Source organism: Colletotrichum jinshuiense, chromosome 2 (assembly GCF_051148585.1).
Source record: "Colletotrichum jinshuiense chromosome 2, complete sequence".
Taxonomy (NCBI): domain Eukaryota; kingdom Fungi; phylum Ascomycota; class Sordariomycetes; order Glomerellales; family Glomerellaceae; genus Colletotrichum; species Colletotrichum jinshuiense.
Genome location: NC_139309.1, coordinates 5,701,167 through 5,719,585, shown reverse-complemented (window position 1 = coordinate 5,719,585; position 18,419 = coordinate 5,701,167). Strand labels below are relative to the sequence as shown.

The window sequence follows — 18,419 nt, the reverse complement described above, 5'->3', positions numbered from 1 at the left end:
CCCGACCGGACCGAAGCGAGACGCAAGACAGGCCTCCCTCGTCGCGCACCCCGGACCTTAAAACATCCATACATACGCCGACTCCAAAGCCTCCCACGCCTGGTCAATCCTTTTTACTCTCATCATACCAAGTACCGATAGGTATACTATACAACAGTCGCTTCTTCATTAATACAGCAGACCCCTTGCGGATGAGCCCGTCCATCCTTGGACGGCTCATGGCTCAATCTCCATCGCGCTATCGCTGTCGAGGTTCAGGTCGAGAACCCGCGCGTATTGAATGGTCAGTCGTTGAAGCTCTCTGAATTTTCCTGTCGCAGCATGTTAGCAATTTCGTTCCGATGGGGGAGTTTCTCCGCAACATACCAAGGATCATCACGACGCCCTTGAGCAGCTCTTTGCGGTCCCAGCCACAGATCTCATCTTCCTGGCTAAACCACCCCCTGCCGCCTTCCCTCGGCTTCTCGTCTTTGTCCTTGAGTATACCGCCCAGCAAGCTGTTCAGCAACTCCTCGACCTTGCCTCGATGGCCCTCGGCACCGAGGCGCTTGGCATACATGAACAAGTAAAGGCGGAACTCGTCTCTCGCGTCCAAATGCAGAGAAGCAGCGATACGATTTTCCAGATGGGCGATGCTGACCGTTGATTCGAACCCCTCGAACCCGTCCTTCGTGAGCAGCAACTTCACTATGCGCTGCAGGGTGTACGCCCGGCCCTTGAGCAAGAACTCGTTGGTGGTGTGGCGCTCGAGGTAAGGGATGATGCCGGCAGAGACGTTCGCAGTATCGGCGTCCTTGGGCTTCGCCGGGGTGACGGGTCCCACGGCTGTTGACTGCAGAGCGCTGATCGAGGAGTCGTTGCTGTTCCAGTATTGAGAACCGACAGCCCACCAGGCTTCGCTGACCCGCTGCCACGAAAACATATCGCGGGTGTAGTAGTAGCCGTCTCCGTTGGTCAAAGTCACCACAATGTGACCCGTCGAATTGAGCTGGGCCGACGTGATGCCGGGGCCGGGCGTGGTGGTGTTGAGGTTGAGCGTCGTCGTCGCGAGTTCGAGAACCGGGCCTAGTGACACCGGCGGATGCAGCGCTGCTTGCCTCTCAATATCCCAAACATGGCACAGTCCGACTGCGTTGATGCATAGCAGGTAGTTGTTTCGGCACTCCAGAATGACTGGTTGGGATTCCATGATGATGGCGTTCGTCAGTCGCCGTCCGGCAGGTGTCCACGTGTAAATGCTGCCGTCCTCGCATGCCGCAGCCCAGAAGTGCTTATTTCCTGTGACAAGGATGACTGCTCTTGGCAGGTAGTCTTGCCAGAGGGTCGTTCCACGCTTCGTAGCTGAAATGAAGGAAGGATCCCTAATCTGGACCGGATTCCGGGCTTCGAGGATGGTGTTCTCGGGCACCTTGGATGCCTCATCCGTGCTGGTTTCGGGCAGCAATACCCCGCGCTCGAGTGGCCGCAAAATCTGCGACCTGACCTTTGGAACAGCAAGGCGGATTTGTGCAAAGGCGATTGACGGGTTCAGTACCGCGGGTCTCAGGTACTCGGGTGTGGGAACAACGCCGTGGGCTGCTGGTACGACCGACGCCGGCTCAACCCCGTCAACGCCGTTGAGAACGACGGCAGTGGGACCTGTTGCCTGTCGCTTCGAGCCATGGTCTTCCTCCTCCTCGCCCTCGACGGTTGTGACCTTGCGCTTGTTTCCGAGGAGCATGGCTGCCACTCCGCCCTTGGGCAGGCCTTCAAATGGCTTCTCGAGATCCAGTATTGTTTGCGGGGTTTCGTTCTGCGCAGCTTTCGCGGTGGACGTTGATCCGACGAGCTGTGTCTGAGGGAGAGATGACTGGCCGGTGCCAGATGAGGATACCAGGAGCGGCGCGACACGTTTCCTGCCGTCTTTTCCGACAGTTACTCTGCCCTTGAGCTCTTTGACCCGCTCTGCAGATTTGTCGGCATTCTCCTCAGCGGGCTTCTCCGCCTCCTTTTCTTTTTCCTTATCCTTCTCAGACTCGACGTTGCCATTTGTGGTCTTGGGTGTTGAAGTGCCCGTTCCGTTGCCAACAGTTTTGGTTCCGTTGGTCGCCGGTGCTGGTCCTTTCGACGAGCCTGCATCGCCCATGAGGGCACCCATCCTAGATTCCGCGGCACGTGATTCGCCAGCTTTGCTTTGATTCTCGAGGTTGAGACCTTCGATATCCTCGGCGATACCCATGCCCTTCCTAGACGCTCCATATTTCTGCAAAGCCTTGTCGTTTTCGTCGGCGTTGGCAACCCAGCCCAGCTCTCCGTGGTCGAACTGGATACCCACGACTGCGCCGTCCAAGCTCGATGCGAAGATCGTGGCGCCGTCGGGGGACCAGGCCAAATCGGATATCGATTTGCCGGCAATATCCTGCAGAATGACCACGGGCCGTGACGTGTTTGTGTTCCATATACTCAAAGTCTTGTCCTGGCCCGCAGAAGCAATCACGGTGACCAGCGCGTTGTTGGCAGGTTGATCCGCCGGGTTTTCGGTGTGGAAGAGTCTAGGGGAGAACATGCAGACCTCGGTGGGCCCCTCGTGGCCGATGAGGTTGATCTCGCTGTCCCAGCGCGTGCGCTCGATGATGGCGACCGAGCTGACGGGGCCATTGACGGCGTTTGGCGCGGCAATATGGTTGCCGTCGGGAGACCAGGAACACCTCCGGAAGTACGTGGTCAAGGGCGAACTCTTGAAGGGGGCGCTGATAGTCGTCTCCAGCACAAAGTTGTTAACCATGTCGTGTTGTGTCGCGTTCGGCGCCGGGGGTGTAAATCGGAAAATCTTTATCGTTCTGTCGTCACTCGCGGTCGCGAAGAACTTGTTTGCGGGGTCAAAGGTGATTCCCTTGACGTGACTCGAGTGGACGGTAATGGTCTTGAGCTTCTCAAAGCTGTGACCGGACCAGACGACGATTTTGGAGTCCAAGCCGACGGACACCAGTATGGAGGAGTCGAAGGACCAGGCAAGATCCTGGACGTCGTTCTCGTGGCCGACCAGTCGCTTGTAGGTCTTCCAGTTCTCGATTGGGGGAGGTTCGGCGCCAAGTCCTGTTGCGACGTGTTAGCAGTTGCTACATGGAAGCGCATCGTCTTTGGTAGGGCGCATTACCGAAAGAAGCTACGGGGGGGCTCTTGTCGAGGTGGTAGACGCAGATGAGCTTGTCGTCGGCGCCCGAGGCGAGGTATCGACCGTTTGGCGAGAAGCGAACGGAGTGGATGGTGCCCAGGTGATGGCTCATGTGGCAGAGCTGGCGCGGCTTGTTATCCGTGTCGCCGTTGGCATCGCCGTAGATGGCCTCGGTCGACCACACTCGTACGTGGCCGTCGCCGCCGGCGGTCGCAAGCCTCTTTCCATCGGAGGACACATGGCAGCTGTAGACTTCGAAATCCTTCTGCTCGCCGCTATGGCTTAGCCATGTTGGCTTAATGACGCGCATCGCGAACGGGCCGGGGTCATTTAGACCGAATTGGCGGCCGAGAAAAAGGAGGACGGTTCGATGCTGGTTGGTGTTGAAGCTCGTGGATGGGCAGTCGTTACAACGATGCGCAGTGTGGTGGGTGGGAATAATTCCTGGAAAGAAATTGGCCTTGATTGAATGCCACGAAAACGCGTTTTGCGGAGCCCGGACGTCTTGGAACTCGCGTTCCAAGCTTCGGGTGCTTGCGTGCGCTAAATGGACGCCCAATTGGCAATGGAACTGCTCCAGCAGGGGGCCGTTCCACAGCTGAGCAAATGCGCAGTTACGTTTACTAGTCGTCGTTTCCGCCCCAAGCTGCAGCACAGACCACGAGCTCCTGCCCCGGCAGCTTTCATGGCGGAGGAGGGAGCGGCGTCGGGGATTCTATATTCCGTCATTGTTATCTTATCTATGGATCCTGCTGAGGTAAGTGATTCACCCTTACATCAGCTCTGCTCGCCGGGCCGGCACCGGGGTGCGGACTCGGACCGGGGGCAATTAGCACTCGTCGAGATCCACAATTGAATGATAATTAGCCCAAATCGGCCCCTCTATTCACCAGCGGAGGATAACGTTAACTCAGAAAAGCACACAATCCCATGCTCGCTCGCTGACAAACTGATTTTCAAATGTCCATCCATCACCAACTGAACAAGTTATCCTCCCAAGACGGCGTCAATAATGACCCGTTACCCACTTGTGGCTGTCTAAATCATCCCAACGGACCTCCACGGTCATTCCACGGAGGCAGACATGGCCCCAGCCGGCGTGTATAAAAGTAGGAATGTCGACAACATCAAAAGACGAAAACAATCAGGCTCACCGCTTCAACCACTGTTCTCTTCACACCTTTGAGAGTTGAAATTACGCATCAGCAGGTTCCATCAGCCTCCTTCCAGCCTCCTCTCACAGAACAAAAATGGCCTCCACGAAGAAAACCCTCGTCGTCCTCGGCGCCACTGGAAACCAGGGCGGCTCTGTGGTCCGCACGTTCCTCAGCGATCCATCCCTTGCGGCCGAGTGGCATGTACGAGGTGTCACTCGCAACGCCTCCTCTGACGCTGCAACCAAGCTCTCGGGTCTCGGTGCTGAGATGGTCTCGGCCACGTTGGATTCTGTCGCAGAACTCAAGTCAGCATTCGAAGGTGCCACGGCAATCTTTGCTGTCACCGACTTTTGGAGCGCCGTCCACTCCCAGGAGGTTGTCAGGAGAGTCCAGGAGGAAGGCGTTGGCCTTGCCATTGCCGCCCAAGACCTCGAGGAAACCTGGGGTCGAAACCTCGCCGCAGCTGCAGCGGACATCCCGGGCCTGGAACGCCTCGTCCTCAGCACTCTACCGCCAGTCTCTGAGCTTAGCCATGGCAAGCTCAAGCACGTCCATCACTTCGACGGCAAGGCCAACATGGCCAAGCACATCCAGAAGACACACCCGGACCTCTGGCTGAGAACCTCCCAAATTCTGGTGGGGTTCTACACCTCCAACATTCTTCCGGGCTCATACTTTCCCCCTACGTACAACCCTAATACCAACCAAGCCGAATTCGACGGCCCTGCCAGCGTTGACACCCTGGTGCCATTCATCGATGTTGCATACAGCACTGGACCCTTTGTCAAAGCCCTAGTCCTCACCGAGCCTGCCGGCACAGTTTTGGCAGCTTATGACGAAATGAAGTCGATGGGAGACTGTATCGAAGTTATCAAGAAAGCGACGGGCAGGGAACTTATTCATGTCCAAAAGACTATTGAGGAGATTGCCGCGGCGTCACCTTTGGGGCTTGAAGTTCCCGAGAGTTGGCTGTGGCTTGCCGAGTATGGTCTCTTGGGTGAAAAGGTGGCAGAGTGGTGGAAGCTGGTGAAGTCGCCGGCCGATCTAACAGAGAAGCTTGAAGGACGCAGCGTTGAGGGATGGATTAAGGAACAGGATTGGAGCAAGGCATTCGAAGCCGTGTGATCCGTTCCGGGGTTTGATCTGGCCCGACAGGTTTATTACGTTACTGTTTCCTCCAACGCTCTCTTCTCCTGCTCTTAGACCGCAACCCATGCCCACTCGCTTAGTTGAATCAAATATCGATCATCCACTTAGTACAATTCTCCGAAAGATAGCCCGAGTGAATACAAGATGCACTGTGAACTTGCGTTTCTTATCATCAACGCCAGGCCTACAACTCTGAAGACATACAATTAAAAGTGTCCCAAGCGAACCGTTTACCCGTCCCCATATTCAACTTGACGATAACCCAAAGTCAGCTGTATCACACCGCGGCGGATTCCGAAGCAAAGCTCACGAATTCAACTATAGTAAGCACACCACTGTAGACGAAGCGTCTCATTTCACGTGTCTTCCAAGTTGCCTAATTGAGCACTTGGGCCGATGCGGGAACAATCATCTGCAACAGAAACCATCACATGCAAGTTTAGCAACTCAACAAGAAGGTGCGGTCGCCTCCGACTGTGTCCAAAGTTAGATATGCCTCGAATCAATTGTCAGGGACCCGGGTGAGCGGCACTGATCCCTGGAACAAGGGTGAGGCCTCTCCACTCGAGCTCGATTAAAGTTAAGCGAAGTTAAGTGTTGAAAAGCCCCGCTGCAGGATACACTTCGAGGGCAACCCAGGAACTGCACACAAAAGCGTTCAAAGAGCCAACTGGAACTGGCGTCTCGAGGATTGGAGACGAGGGATCAACCGGGCTGACTTCCAGCGATCCTCTCCGCGGAGGTTGAAAGAAACGCATGTAGTGCCACAAGTAAAAGAGGAAGCCGTCCGGAGGTTGCTCCACTTGCGAATGATTGCGTCTGCTGATCTCCCGGCGACGGGACGAACGCGTCTCGGCTGAGCTGTAATGTGTAACCCCATGGAGAAGGTAACAAGGCAACCTGTAAGCTTCGCTGCAGGCGCTTAAGCTGAAAAGCGCTCCTCTCGCGCGACAAGAGCGCAAGCACCCCCGTGGCACAATGATAGGGACAGCCCGAACGTTTCAAACCCGCCGCGAGGTTAAGCCTGTTTCGACAGCTGGTTAAGGGACGGGTGGATCGGAGGTGGCCGCAATGTCGCTCCAATGCGGGGATTTCGATGGCGTGTGGGACGGGAGACACGGAAAGACTTCCTCACCCGGCTTGGACGCCTCTCTCACGCTGTGCTTGGCCCGGGATTGGGGTTGCAATGCCGTCGGTAGATGCGTCCTGACTAGCGCACGACATCCATGTCCAACACCACTCAGCAGCCCAAGCCGACTCTGTTACAATCCAAGCTGCTCTGCTAAGCTTAGCCCTTTAGCTAATGGGGCCGGGTGATTCCCATGCCCTTTTATTTTCCAGCCAACCACGGCCGCGTTCCTGGCCATGCGCGATAAGATTGCTCCAAACACCTTCCGCATTGAGGACCGGAGATCGACAAGCAGCCAAGCGGGCACTGCCAATGGCTGACACCGACGCCCTTGGGTTCGGAGTCGTTGTCCGCTTGCTGTTGAATTTCGTTGCATTGCGACGGGACCTGTCCTCGCCCTGGGAAACTCTATTGTCGTCGGCGGGTTATAAAGATGAAGTCGTTTCCACGATGGACTCAGACTTGAGAGAGATCCAGCAGGCCAGTCTCATCTCCCAGCCCAAACAACCTCCTCCGCCACCGCGCTCCCCGTCGTCCCGTCTCCCCGTCCGTCCCCCGACCCAATCGTAGCCAAGATGCAGTTCTCCGTCGTCCTCGTCTCCCTGTTCGCCCTTGCGGCCCAGGCCATCCCCATGGAACTCCAGAAGCGGGCCACCACCTGCGGAAGCACCTCCTACACCACTGCCCAGGTCAACGCCGCCTCCAACGCCGCCTGCACCCACGTCAAGGCCGGCACCGTCGCCGGCAGCTCCACCTACCCCCACCGCTACAACAACTACGAGGGCTTCAGCTTTGACGTAACCGGCCCGTGGTACGAGTTCCCCATCAAGACGAGCGGCGTCTACACTGGAGGTAAGTCCGTTCCTTGTGCAAGGGCGTTGATGACGACTGTCGCATCGCGCCCATGTACGCCCACACGACTCCTTGTAAGATGCTGATCGGTTTCCCTAGGTTCCCCCGGTGCCGACCGTGTCGTCATCAACGCCTCTTGCGGCCAGGCCGGCCAGATCACCCACACTGGCGCCAGCGGCAACGCCTTTGTTGGTTGCACCGGTACCTCTTAGATGCAGAGACCCTGGAGACTGTGGGGGTTTGCTGGTGGATGTTTATGAAAAGGCTCCTCGAGGGCCTGTTTATGGGCTTATGAAAAATACAATCCTAAAATTGCAGACGGAGACGTTTGTTTTGGTCATATTTCTCTCCAGTTTCTGTCAAGACTCGTGACATGCTGTCAAAGCAGAGGCTCTTATCTCTGCTAGCTTAGACCCTGCCGGTTTTGCATTTTGATGTAGTCCCGACTTTTGAAAACAGGGAAGCGTCTTGATTAATCCCGAGAGGGAACCAACATCAAACCCCACATCTTAACGTGGTACTGCACACGACATGCCAACTTTACAGCAAGGAACCGAACATGCATGCGGATGCAATCAAGCACTGACGCTTATGTTTTGAGCACAAATAGCCCGTTAAGCGAGCTTGGCAATAAATTCACCACTCGCATTTGGCTTTGAACTTTCATCAAACAATTGTCCGGACTTTGGAGCTTCCTACATATGTAGACACGAGCCACGTCTCACAACTGCCTCCCTCATGCGCACATATGCTGGAAATAGATGTTGCCCGCTGGTATACTTATTCTGGAACGCTATTGGCTGTTTGCGACATCGATCAGAGCACAAAAGTAGTGTCTCGATTTCATTGGCCAGTCTCCCAGTCTCCCAGCGCATCAGGAACCAACAGCGTCTACAGTGGCAAGTCATCATCTGCTTTCCGAGGTGCTTCCATAATGCAAGAAACACAGTTTCTCCTCTTTACCCAGTCCCGATTTTACCAAAATAGAACGTGTGCCGGAGGTCTCGGACAACGTTGACCCGTCCTTCTCAAGTCGTCACATCCCGTTCAATCACGATGCCGGCCTACAGATCATGATTAGAGTAGCTCAGCGCAGAAATAGCTGTTACAGATCACGCGATTTCTCTCCGAAGTTTTCGGAGCCCAACCATGCTTGTTATAATCTCTGCTAATGTCAGCTAGCGCTAGGCTCTCCAGGCTTCTGCAGCCTGTGAATCATCGCAACCCATTCCCAGACCGCCACAATCCAGCTTCATTTCAAGGCTGTTCCTCGTCTCGACAGGGATGCGAAGTAAGAAATGGACAAAAGTCACCCCGCTTACCCGTCCCCAGCTCTCAAAACTGCAGGGGTCGCAGAACCCAACGCCACACCAGCGAATGACGGACCGAGCTAAGAGTTCAGCTGGTCGGGATCCAACTCTTCAAAACTGTCGGAATAAGAAACGACTCGCATTAGCCTGCATTCCGAGTCGAGGCTGGCCAATGGACTCGTGAAGTTCGTCTTCCACCATCCCACCCTTCCAGCGGTCGCGTGTTTTGTCAACCTTGCGGTTCTTGGCGTGGTAGGGCAGACGAGATGAAGCTTAAAAATAAGAGTGGGTGACTCGTCCGTTATTAAGTACCTGCTTTTCTGGCGTTCGTGGCGCACGAAACCCCTCGGGACTCTGTCTTGTCTTGGCTTGAGGCTTTACTTCAACACTGCCTGCAGAGACATTCGGCCATCTTGTTTGTTTTCTGGGCTCAGACCGCGAGCAGAATGATCGAGCTCACGGTCGGATACGTGGCCGGCTTCATCGCCGCGGCTGTTGTCGTAGGCAAGTATCCCCGTTCGTTATTCTCGGTGGATTCCATTCTGACATGAGGGAAACAGCCCAGCTGTTGTGCCCGACGGCCATCGCACTGATTCTTGCGGGGCTCCTGAAGGATACTGAGACTGTTGCCACATGGTAAGTCGAGTTACAACAAATTCTCTCGCCCTGCGCCCATCGTTCATCGATAAACGGCGCAGCTAACACTAACTAACACTTCACAGGAACATTGCAAGTCGCGTCCTCCAACGATCCTGGTGGCCCACGGTTCTCCAGTCCGATTCAGTCCTCACCCACGGCGCTCGCACCAGGATCTCACTCGTCTCCTGGTCCGTCCCCATCATCGCAGTGCTCATCGCTATTGTCGGAGTGGTGACGCCGCTGGGGTTATACGAGGCGCTCGATACACTGGACGCCGAGGTTGGCTCGTTTGTCTATGTCAAGGACCCGGGCTCGTTCGGCTCCGGCACGTCCGAGAGAGGGGTCCACAACTTTTCTCGGGCCTGTACCTGGGGTCATGGGATCTTGGTCGGCCCAGCTCCGTGTCCCTACGACGGCAACAGCGTCATCCTCACAGGTGGTAGGGGAAATTTCACCTTCACTATGCCTTTCGGATACAGCTCAAAGATAGCGCCCATCGTACGAGAAATATACTCGAGCGGGACAAAGAACCGAACAACAGTCTCCAACTTTTTCGACATCGAATGGCGCCAGTTGTCAACTCGGCAAGACCGGTTCATCGACAATGGCAGCGAATTATCAACCGGTGCCTATCGGCAGCTTGAAAGCAATATCATGGACCCGAGTATCAAAATTATCGAGGGGCTCATCGTAGATGCTGACAAAAGCGGCGTTGGATTCCGCAACCACACCATACCTCTCAACATCGAGAAGGGTGCCAGCTGGACCGAAGATCTCCTCTTTATCGAGCCCCTTGCCAGCTGTGTCAATACGAACCTCACAATTGACTACGAGATTACGACCAACAGAACCCTCAGTTTGTCGGGCATCCATAATCTTAGGCTAACTGACCGTGGAGGCTTCATTAACATGAACAAAACATACCCCAGTTACAACCACGCCAACGCACAGTCGGACCCAGACTTGAATGCCAGGGCATACAAGGCGGCGTGGCTCAACAACGCCTGGACGATGGCGTATCTCAACGTTACGACAACCAGCAACGCGACGCTGGGTCGGAAGGCATGGTCGTATCTCGACTCAGAGCTAGGCAAAGGGTTCCTGCTACCACCTTTAACCGGGGTAAATTACCGTGCTCTGAGCATCAAAACCGAATTCGGGAGCTATCTCGATATAAATGGTTATCAAATGGGCAAGACCAAGGAGACGAACTGGACGAATCCATGGAAGGTTTCGCACGATGATTTTCTGGAAGCAAACGTCATCTGTTCAGGAGCCGGTGCTGCAGACTTGGCCAACTTGACGAACATTTATGTCGGCTGCGGCTTACTGCGTGGAGCCCCCCAGAGGGTTGATGGTGGTGTCAACAAGGCCGTATTTGAAAACCACAGCAAGTGGTCCTCATCGTTACACGCATGTGCAGCTGCCACGCGGGCGGTTGTGAAGACAGTGACCTTCACCGTCAACGGAACGGACGGACTCAACAGCCTCAAGGTTACTTCCATCAGTCCCAAGAATTACACAAGCCCGGACGATGTACCTCTTTGGGGCCTGGAAGATTCGGGGTTATCAATGGAGGGAATCAACCCGGTATGGGGCATCATCTCGCCCGAGTACGCCTCGCGACCAAACATCTCCACCGTCAAGCAACCATACTTCCACCTGCCCGGATACACCAGCCCAAGCTTATCGATTACTTTGGGCACCTTCGACGGCAACTCAGTCTTGTACAATATTCCCGGCAGCGATTTCCCGTCCAAGGTCATGAACCTGATATTTGGCGGAAGCTATGGCAGCGACGGGGCCATGGAGGACGAGTGGCCGTTTGATCTGAAAGGTGCCGCCAACATGCCCGTCTTTAATAGATGGCAGGCTTTATCGAATGACTCCTCGAAAGTGTCTGAAATCCTCCGGCTGATCTGGACCGATCTTGCAGCCTCTGCCGTTGTCGGCACAAAAGGCGCGCTGGGATTGAGCAACAGTGGTGCGGCTGACGAGGCAGCCGTGATCACCATCCGACCCGTGGGTAACCGGATCAAGTACCGCTGGGCATTTGGCATTCCGGCTTTCGTCCTGCTGCTCGTCATGGCGTCGATTTTCGCATTCATCCTCATATTTATCGTATTTCACACTTCGGCCATCTCAGTCATACGACATCGCATGCAGCAGCTCACCATTGGGCGAATTTTAACGACCTTCCTTTACCCCGAACGCAGCAACTTGGTCATGCCAAGCAAAGAATGGAGCCAGTGGAACGGAGACAAGGTGGTGAATCTTGGCGGAGTGCCGGAGAAGAGCATGATATCCGCAGTCGAGCCGTACTCCTCTCAGTACCCCCCAGAGACTCCAGCCGAGGAGGTAAGGGTTGGGTTGATGGGTGGCGGCAAGAAGATAGTATACTAAACAGATTTGGGAGGATGTTTTATGACTACAAGTCCATGATGAATGGCATTGCGTGCGAAATTAGAAACACGAGTGTTTTTGGGTTGTTAATGACACGAACCAGAATTATAGGCCGAGAAATGATGGGTGACTCATGAGGTTATTTCTTTCTCCCCCGCACAATTCGAAAATTGTTCATATCACTCTAGAAATAGTTTAGATAGAAGAATATTTAGCATTGTCGACATAATTCGACTCAAAGCTTGTAAACTAGTTTGGTGGCAGAGATGCCACCATCCCGGTACAGTTGGAACCCCTTCTCCACGCCATCAAGACCCCCAGGAATGACCTTGGGGTTGTTAGGCTTGAGCTTCCCTTCTTCGACCCACTCGGGTAGTTTCTCAATGAACTCAGTGGCGAGCATGTGGTCACCCTCATTAGCCTAGCATATATGTGTTAGATTCTTGCTGAGATCGAAATTTTCTGCGCAAGTGTATGACATGGACATACCGGCCATTTGAAGGCGCCATACTGATGATCCTTCAAGAACGCGGTCCAGACAAGAACGTCAGTTACAGTAGTCTGTTTGGTTACATCGTCGGTATTGGCCTTGCCGGGGCGCACGGTGCAGAGACGGCCACCGCTCTCATCGACGGCCTGAGAGGCTTGGCCAGAAGAAGTCTTGTTCCCGATGGTGTCAAAAACGTACTTCAGCCCGGGCGCCGCTTTCTTGATCGACTCGACGACTCCGTCATCTCGATAGTCGAAAGCATGCTTTGCTCCAAGAGACTTGACCAAATCAAAGTGACGGGGGCTGCAGGTTGTAATGACATTGAAGCCGTGCAGGGCAGCAATCTGAACGGCATACAAGCCAACGCTAGCTATGCAAAGAGTCAATGCGTTTTCGTGTCAAGAGGACCGAAATGAACTGGGACGTACAGCTGCCGCCCCAGATCAAAACCGACGTGTCTGAGCCGCTGTCTCGAGGAATATCCAGCGAGTCTTTGGAGAAAAACGCAAGCCACGCAGTCATCGAAGCCAACGGCAAGGTGGCAGCTTCCTCTAAAGAAATACTGTTTGGAACGCGGAAGCTGATCCGCTCATCCGCGAGAGAGTACTCGCTGTACGCGCCAAGCCCGTTGACCTCACCTGTTGTCATGTCAGATTCTCAAGAAACCATCTCGGCTGGCTGGGATGATCAGCAAACCTCCCCAAATAAGGCCGGCAATGGTGTCTCCCTTTGCGAGCTTGCTGACCTGGTCACCAATCTTCTCTACGGTGCCGACAAAGTCACAGCCAAGAACGGCATTATCGCCAAAAGCGTTGCTGTCGAGAGACTGGACTGCAAAAATAGTGTTAGTGCTCTATGGCTTTCGCCTAACCCCTACGATAAATGGATTCAACGTACCGTCGGTCGGATTCTGGGCGACGTGGGAGATTCTCACCAGAGCCTGGTTCGCGGCAGGTTCGGGCACGGGGATTGACTTCTTCACCATCGCCGCCGATCCTCCGTTGGCAACCTCAGTCACCAAAGCTTGCATTTGCTGTGCGCCCATTTTGATCAGTTGCTGTTGGATGTGATGTGGGAACAAGAAGATCAGCTGGCAATCAGTTTTGATGCAATCTGCCTGATGTTGAGCTGTGTTCGACTGTGTGTAATGAAGCTCAATCCATGGAAATACTTAGACATTTTCGTTTCGGTTTCGCTCTGCAAGACTTACGTCATTGAGGAGCTGCTCATTGGGTTCCTTCGGTGTTGCGGGGTTGGCAGCTGGGATGCGTATGCTACGGCGAAAACATAATCCACGTTGTGGAAAGCAGGTACCGCAAATGCCTGCATGACATGAGTCTTCATCTTGATTGTCGATAAGCGCTTACTTCAAGACGATCTCAGGGAGGAAATAGGACCACCCGAATAGCATTGACATAAGGCTTCTAGAGCTTTTCGACGGATTCAAAGTTGGGGAACCCTTGTGCACTAGGTGCAGGGCTTCGGGCTCCCGTCCGATCGACCCACCAAATCGGAGAGCTTAATCCGGGCATTACAGGGCCGGCCCGGAAAAGAGGAGTAGGCTGGGTCGGAACCGAAAAGCTCAAGGCTAGTGGAGCCGAGCGTCATGTACCAAATTTGACAATGAAAACATGGTCGAGAGACCTGTTTCCAGTTGCAACCGCGTTTAGGCGTTATCTGGTGGCGTCGTCTGGCCGATTCAGACTTGCAGAGAATATAAAATCCACAAATCACTGATCGGGGACGGCAACTAACCACCTAATCTGCCAGCACATAGTCAGTCTCCACTTACGGTGCTTACTCACTACCCACGCACTTCGCCTCTCGTATTGAGCTTGGACGCCCGAATCAGAAGACTTAAACTGCAGAAAGGCGTTCTAAGTCAAAGGAACTAGTAATGTCTAGGAGACGGTGTGGTTGCATTGTATAGTTTTACGCCTAGTTGCAACTACATTCTTACACTATGAACAGACTCCTTCCCAAAGTAGGTCTATTGGTACCCAGGTTCTCCCTCACATACTGCACAACGTTGGGCAAGATTTTCTCAAGCACATGATTGTCAGCCAAATTTGTCTTAAGCTCTTTGAAATGTTTGCGAGTGCTCCAGCACCTTCCTTTTTTGATCGTTGTGGCAATAATGGAACAAGCATTTATCGCGTATAATCAAGTAGCCACAATTCCAGATAACGGAATGCAAGTACATATGCTGCTTGTCATCTTTAACTTGGCTGCCCTTCCATCTTTACCTGCGGCATGTATTCTCCGGCAATCACCCTCCCATATTGCTCAATGCTACATGTTGAGTTGTAATACCTAACATTTTCTTTTAGCACTGTACGTTTCTGTCATGCTATAGACATGTTTTACGTTAGCTTTTAGGCCTTCGCTTGTAAATGTGAACGCGTACATCCGCCCGGTACCGATTTTTGGAATGGTCTCTTTACGCAGTACCAAAGCATTCAAGAGTCACATGGTTGAATTCATCTAAGCTGGAAAGCCAGTTGGTATTGAAAGCATCTAACTTTCTAATTGCCAGCTTCCAGAACCCGCTATATCTAATCCTTCACATTCTGTCTTTAATACATGCCGCCAAGCCTCCCGTTGGAATGGCCATCCATGGACTTCTCAACTCTTGAAGCACCTGCCCCCCTTTCCCGGGAATGATGGTCCGATTAACAATACCCACTGCAACCGGGGTTGCTAACCCAGTTGAAAGTAAGCATCCCCTGGCTTACATCGTTGACGGCAGGGTAGAAGTAGGGAACACTGCCGCAAACCTTGCAGCCATGCTCAGGGATAAAGTGAGCGAGGCCTTTGATGTTACGGCCAGGCGCTCCACCAGTGTTCTGGAGGAAAGCGCAAACCCAGTTGACGCATGCGATCTTCTGACCGTTGTTGTACCACCTGTTGTCGTCGATTCTGTCGATGAGTGATTTCAACTGGTTGGCCTCGTTCCCGTTGACTCCGGTGTTGATGCTCCGGTTGCAGTTGCCGCTGCCTTCGCAGTTGATGCCCTTTGCGGCGGCAGTCGAAGCCACGGCGAGAAGGCTGAGCGCGGCAACTGAGAACTGCATTTTGAGCTTGTGGGTGGCTGTTGTTGTCTGGGAAGGGTTAGCTGATCATTCAAGGTCAATCAGGTATTTCTGTGGTCTGGTTATGCAGGACTTACTTGCTGCTGTGAAAGGGCAGAATCTGATGGCAGTGAATTTGTTTGGAATGATTTTGTGACGCTGTCAAAGGGCAGTCTGAACAAAGAAACTGCCCTCTTATATACTCGTCGGCACGTTCTTTCTACTATACACGTTCAACAACTACTTCTAGAAGGGTATGTGATCTCAGTAAGCAACCTTGCTATTCATGTGCCAACTCTATACGACTAGTCGACATGCGCTTCGTGAACCGGTGATAATTCATCTTGAACGGCAGCAGGAACTAGCCCCTTTGGACATGTGGAACTTTTGTTTATGTGCTGCATCAGGGGCACATCGTGAGATTATGTCACAAAAGATTTATGCGACTGTCAGGTGAGACAGAACATTATTCATTGCCCTGCGTACGATCCCCTGGAGGTGAAAGGAAAGCCCCTGCAAATCGCCTGTGAAATCGGTAGCGCTGAGCCACCTTCCTACCTTCACCAAGACAGTGGAGTTACTGGATCGGTTGGCTTGACCGATCAAGACAAGTGATCTTGCCAAGGCTGTCCCGTTTAGACATCCTCAGCCAAACACTATACCTAATCCTCCCGTTTTAGAGTATAGGCTAAAAGTCAGCTCGGGCCAGACCGATCCGTCTGAGACCTAATGCAAACCAATGGAGGTCTGTCATACGAGCTCATGTAAGTGAACAGTAAGCAAGCAGCCTTACTAGGCATGCAAATGCGCCTTGGCAACCGACAGCTTCAGTAACTATTGATTTGCTCACATTACGATCCGGCAAAGGACCATCACCAGATGTAAAAACTTGCCGTCGAAGTAGGTGGTTTTGCAGCCAGGCATGAAAAAAGACGCATGAGTCCGTTGTCCAAGTCATTCAATGGAGGATGTGGCCCATCGATTAGAACGTCAGTTTGACATTGCACCTCAACTTTCAAATCCGTTTTCACGGCCATTGAGCTCTAGAATACCAAAATGTGCTCTCCTCGTGTTCCTTAACCTTGGCTCTGCCCTTGCCGTCCCTGCCGCCGAGGCCGCTATGCTCAATGTGGATGCTGCAGCCTGCTTGGCGCCACCCCCTCTCCTGATATTGACATCTAAAAGAACTACGCAGTTGGCCCTAAGCCTACTAGACAATTATTCAGGATCAGTGGCTAACCGCGGCAACAACTTGGCCTAATTGCATGAGCATGAGTCGCGCCATGCCACATTCCTTGTAGGCGTCGAGCGGGAGGTAGTGGGCCTCGGAGTTGACGAGCGCACCATTAGCAACTAGTGGCCAATTGGTCTCGGAGAGTTGCTCTCCCGTGGTATCCCAGGACCATAAGTAGAGATATGGTGTAGTACGTACCTGTAACCTGGCCCGTGAATCTCGTGATGCTTTGAAACATTTTTACTGCTACAAAGCCTGTTAGGGACTAATACACTTGATGGCACGGTACAATCCAAGGCGGCTAAGGTATATGGAATGAAACGTACCCCTTGGGGGAAAAAGTAGTTAGAATTGAGGAGACTTGGTCTAGTTAAACATAGAAATAATTTGGGTGTTCACTTTTAGAGTGATATAAGCCCAGAAGGGGAATCTGCAAGCCCCAGTGGACACAGCTACTATTGGTCTGACTTGACTCCTCGGAAAGTTAAGTTTGATAAGCGCTAAATGTACCTAGTATTTTTCTCTAGCATTAGCTACCCACGACTGTCCGAAGGACCAGAAATACGACTTCCAGAAACCCCAAAAAAATACAGCTTGTGGAGTCATTGGGATCCAGCGCCATGCAGTCGAGTCTTGATCAAAGAGAAACATCACTCCTCCTGCTTCTCAGGCTTCTGACTGTAGACCACGTTGCTATAAAGATACCAGTATCTATGTAATTATTTGGATAAACTTCGAAGAAAGGACTTACTAGTATAGCCAAGCATGGACTTTGGGGTTCTTCAGGTACTTGCGAACCTCGGACAACAGCGCAAGCACCTCCTCCTTCGTCCAACCGAGGGCCCCACAGAGCATTTCTGCTTTGTTCGAATGTCTTTTCCATCCAGAGGTAAGCTTTTAATAAGATTGTTTAGCCGCATTGATTTTTTTGGAGGATAGATCCACGTTGACGCCTGATATGTGCGGTCCATCGGGATCACTAAACGTAGCATTTTTCGGGTTATGGAAATAGATTCCAAGAGGGAGCGATATACCATAACCAAACAGCAACAAAAGCAACCAAGTATCGAGAGGTAAAAGTGAAATGTCGAAGCATCGAGTCGGGGACATCAAAGGGGAAATCAGCCACAAACTCAAACGCGGATTTTCAAGACAGTGAGAAAGACTTCAGGGTGAGGATTTTTGGGTGCCTTGGGAAGGCCAAGAATGCTGGGAGTTTTTGGAATGTGCGTTCGGCTACGACTATGGGATGTTCGCGCCAGAAATTGTCGAAAAAAGCTACTAGTCATCTTTCATCTGTTACCGAAGAAAAAACACCATGTCGCTGGAGTGTCGAATTGCGTCTTCTGGCATTGGTTCGTCCTTTGATCTCATAGCAGACCTACTTTACTTCACTGAATAGCATGGTAACTAAGAAATATACCCAGCAGTTCTGCCGAATATTTACCTCAAATGATTGGAAACCCGTCGTTGGAGAAGAAAAACAGGAGGGCGGTCATTTTGATGCCTTTGGTACCATCCCTTTTGAAGCCTAGGGATTCCTGTTGCGGGAATTCCGAACCAATGGAAACTCTCTGAACCACACTGTCGATGGGCTGGCAGTGAATACCACCTGATCGACAGGGCAGGAACCAATCTAGGTCCAAAAAGGTTTCACACAGTTTTAGGCTGAAGAGTTGGACGGGTGGAGGATTTTTCTTTTCTGAATCTGTCAAGCTTGGTGCGCGAGACGCTGTTGATAGTACACCATATCTCCCAGGCACAGTCCAATTTATAACGGCGATTCATTTTCTTGGCGCAGTGAGATTGGTGACAGCGTCGAATGGTCAGC

General features: G+C 52.7%; 5 protein-coding genes across 5 annotated transcripts; 3 read left to right on the top strand and 2 right to left on the bottom strand.

Annotated features, from left to right (window-relative positions):
* Positions 1-216: 216 nt before the first annotated feature.
* EsH8_II_001492 (TUP1-like enhancer of split-domain-containing protein) lies at positions 217-3,464 on the bottom strand (the record flags this gene model as incomplete). The annotated part of the gene is made up of 3 exons (XM_083264790.1): positions 217-311; positions 367-3,075; positions 3,137-3,464. 3 exons carry the CDS (start codon positions 3,462-3,464, stop codon positions 217-219), a joined length of 3,132 nt encoding a protein of 1,043 aa, XP_083122112.1.
* A 940-nt stretch (positions 3,465-4,404) lies between these two features.
* On the top strand, positions 4,405-5,436 carry EsH8_II_001491 (uncharacterized protein; the record flags this gene model as incomplete). Its single annotated transcript, XM_083264789.1, has 1 exon — positions 4,405-5,436. One exon carries the CDS (start codon positions 4,405-4,407, stop codon positions 5,434-5,436), a length of 1,032 nt encoding a protein of 343 aa, XP_083122111.1.
* Positions 5,437-7,164: 1,728 nt separating this feature from the next.
* EsH8_II_001490 (uncharacterized protein) lies at positions 7,165-7,653 on the top strand (the record flags this gene model as incomplete). The annotated part of the gene is made up of 2 exons (XM_083264788.1): positions 7,165-7,441; positions 7,541-7,653. 2 exons carry the CDS (start codon positions 7,165-7,167, stop codon positions 7,651-7,653), a joined length of 390 nt encoding a protein of 129 aa, XP_083122110.1.
* Positions 7,654-9,197: 1,544 nt separating this feature from the next.
* On the top strand, positions 9,198-11,793 carry EsH8_II_001489 (uncharacterized protein; the record flags this gene model as incomplete). Its single annotated transcript, XM_083264787.1, has 3 exons — positions 9,198-9,255; positions 9,312-9,387; positions 9,474-11,793. The coding sequence occupies 3 exons, from the start codon at positions 9,198-9,200 to the stop codon at positions 11,791-11,793; spliced, it is 2,454 nt and encodes an 817-aa protein (XP_083122109.1).
* A 235-nt stretch (positions 11,794-12,028) lies between these two features.
* On the bottom strand, positions 12,029-15,357 carry EsH8_II_001488 (uncharacterized protein; the record flags this gene model as incomplete). The annotated part of the gene is made up of 8 exons (XM_083264786.1): positions 12,029-12,214; positions 12,283-12,653; positions 12,712-12,921; positions 12,980-13,114; positions 13,181-13,373; positions 13,494-13,557; positions 14,244-14,326; positions 15,019-15,357. The coding sequence occupies 8 exons, from the start codon at positions 15,355-15,357 to the stop codon at positions 12,029-12,031; spliced, it is 1,581 nt and encodes a 526-aa protein (XP_083122108.1).
* Positions 15,358-18,419: the final 3,062 nt, after the last annotated feature.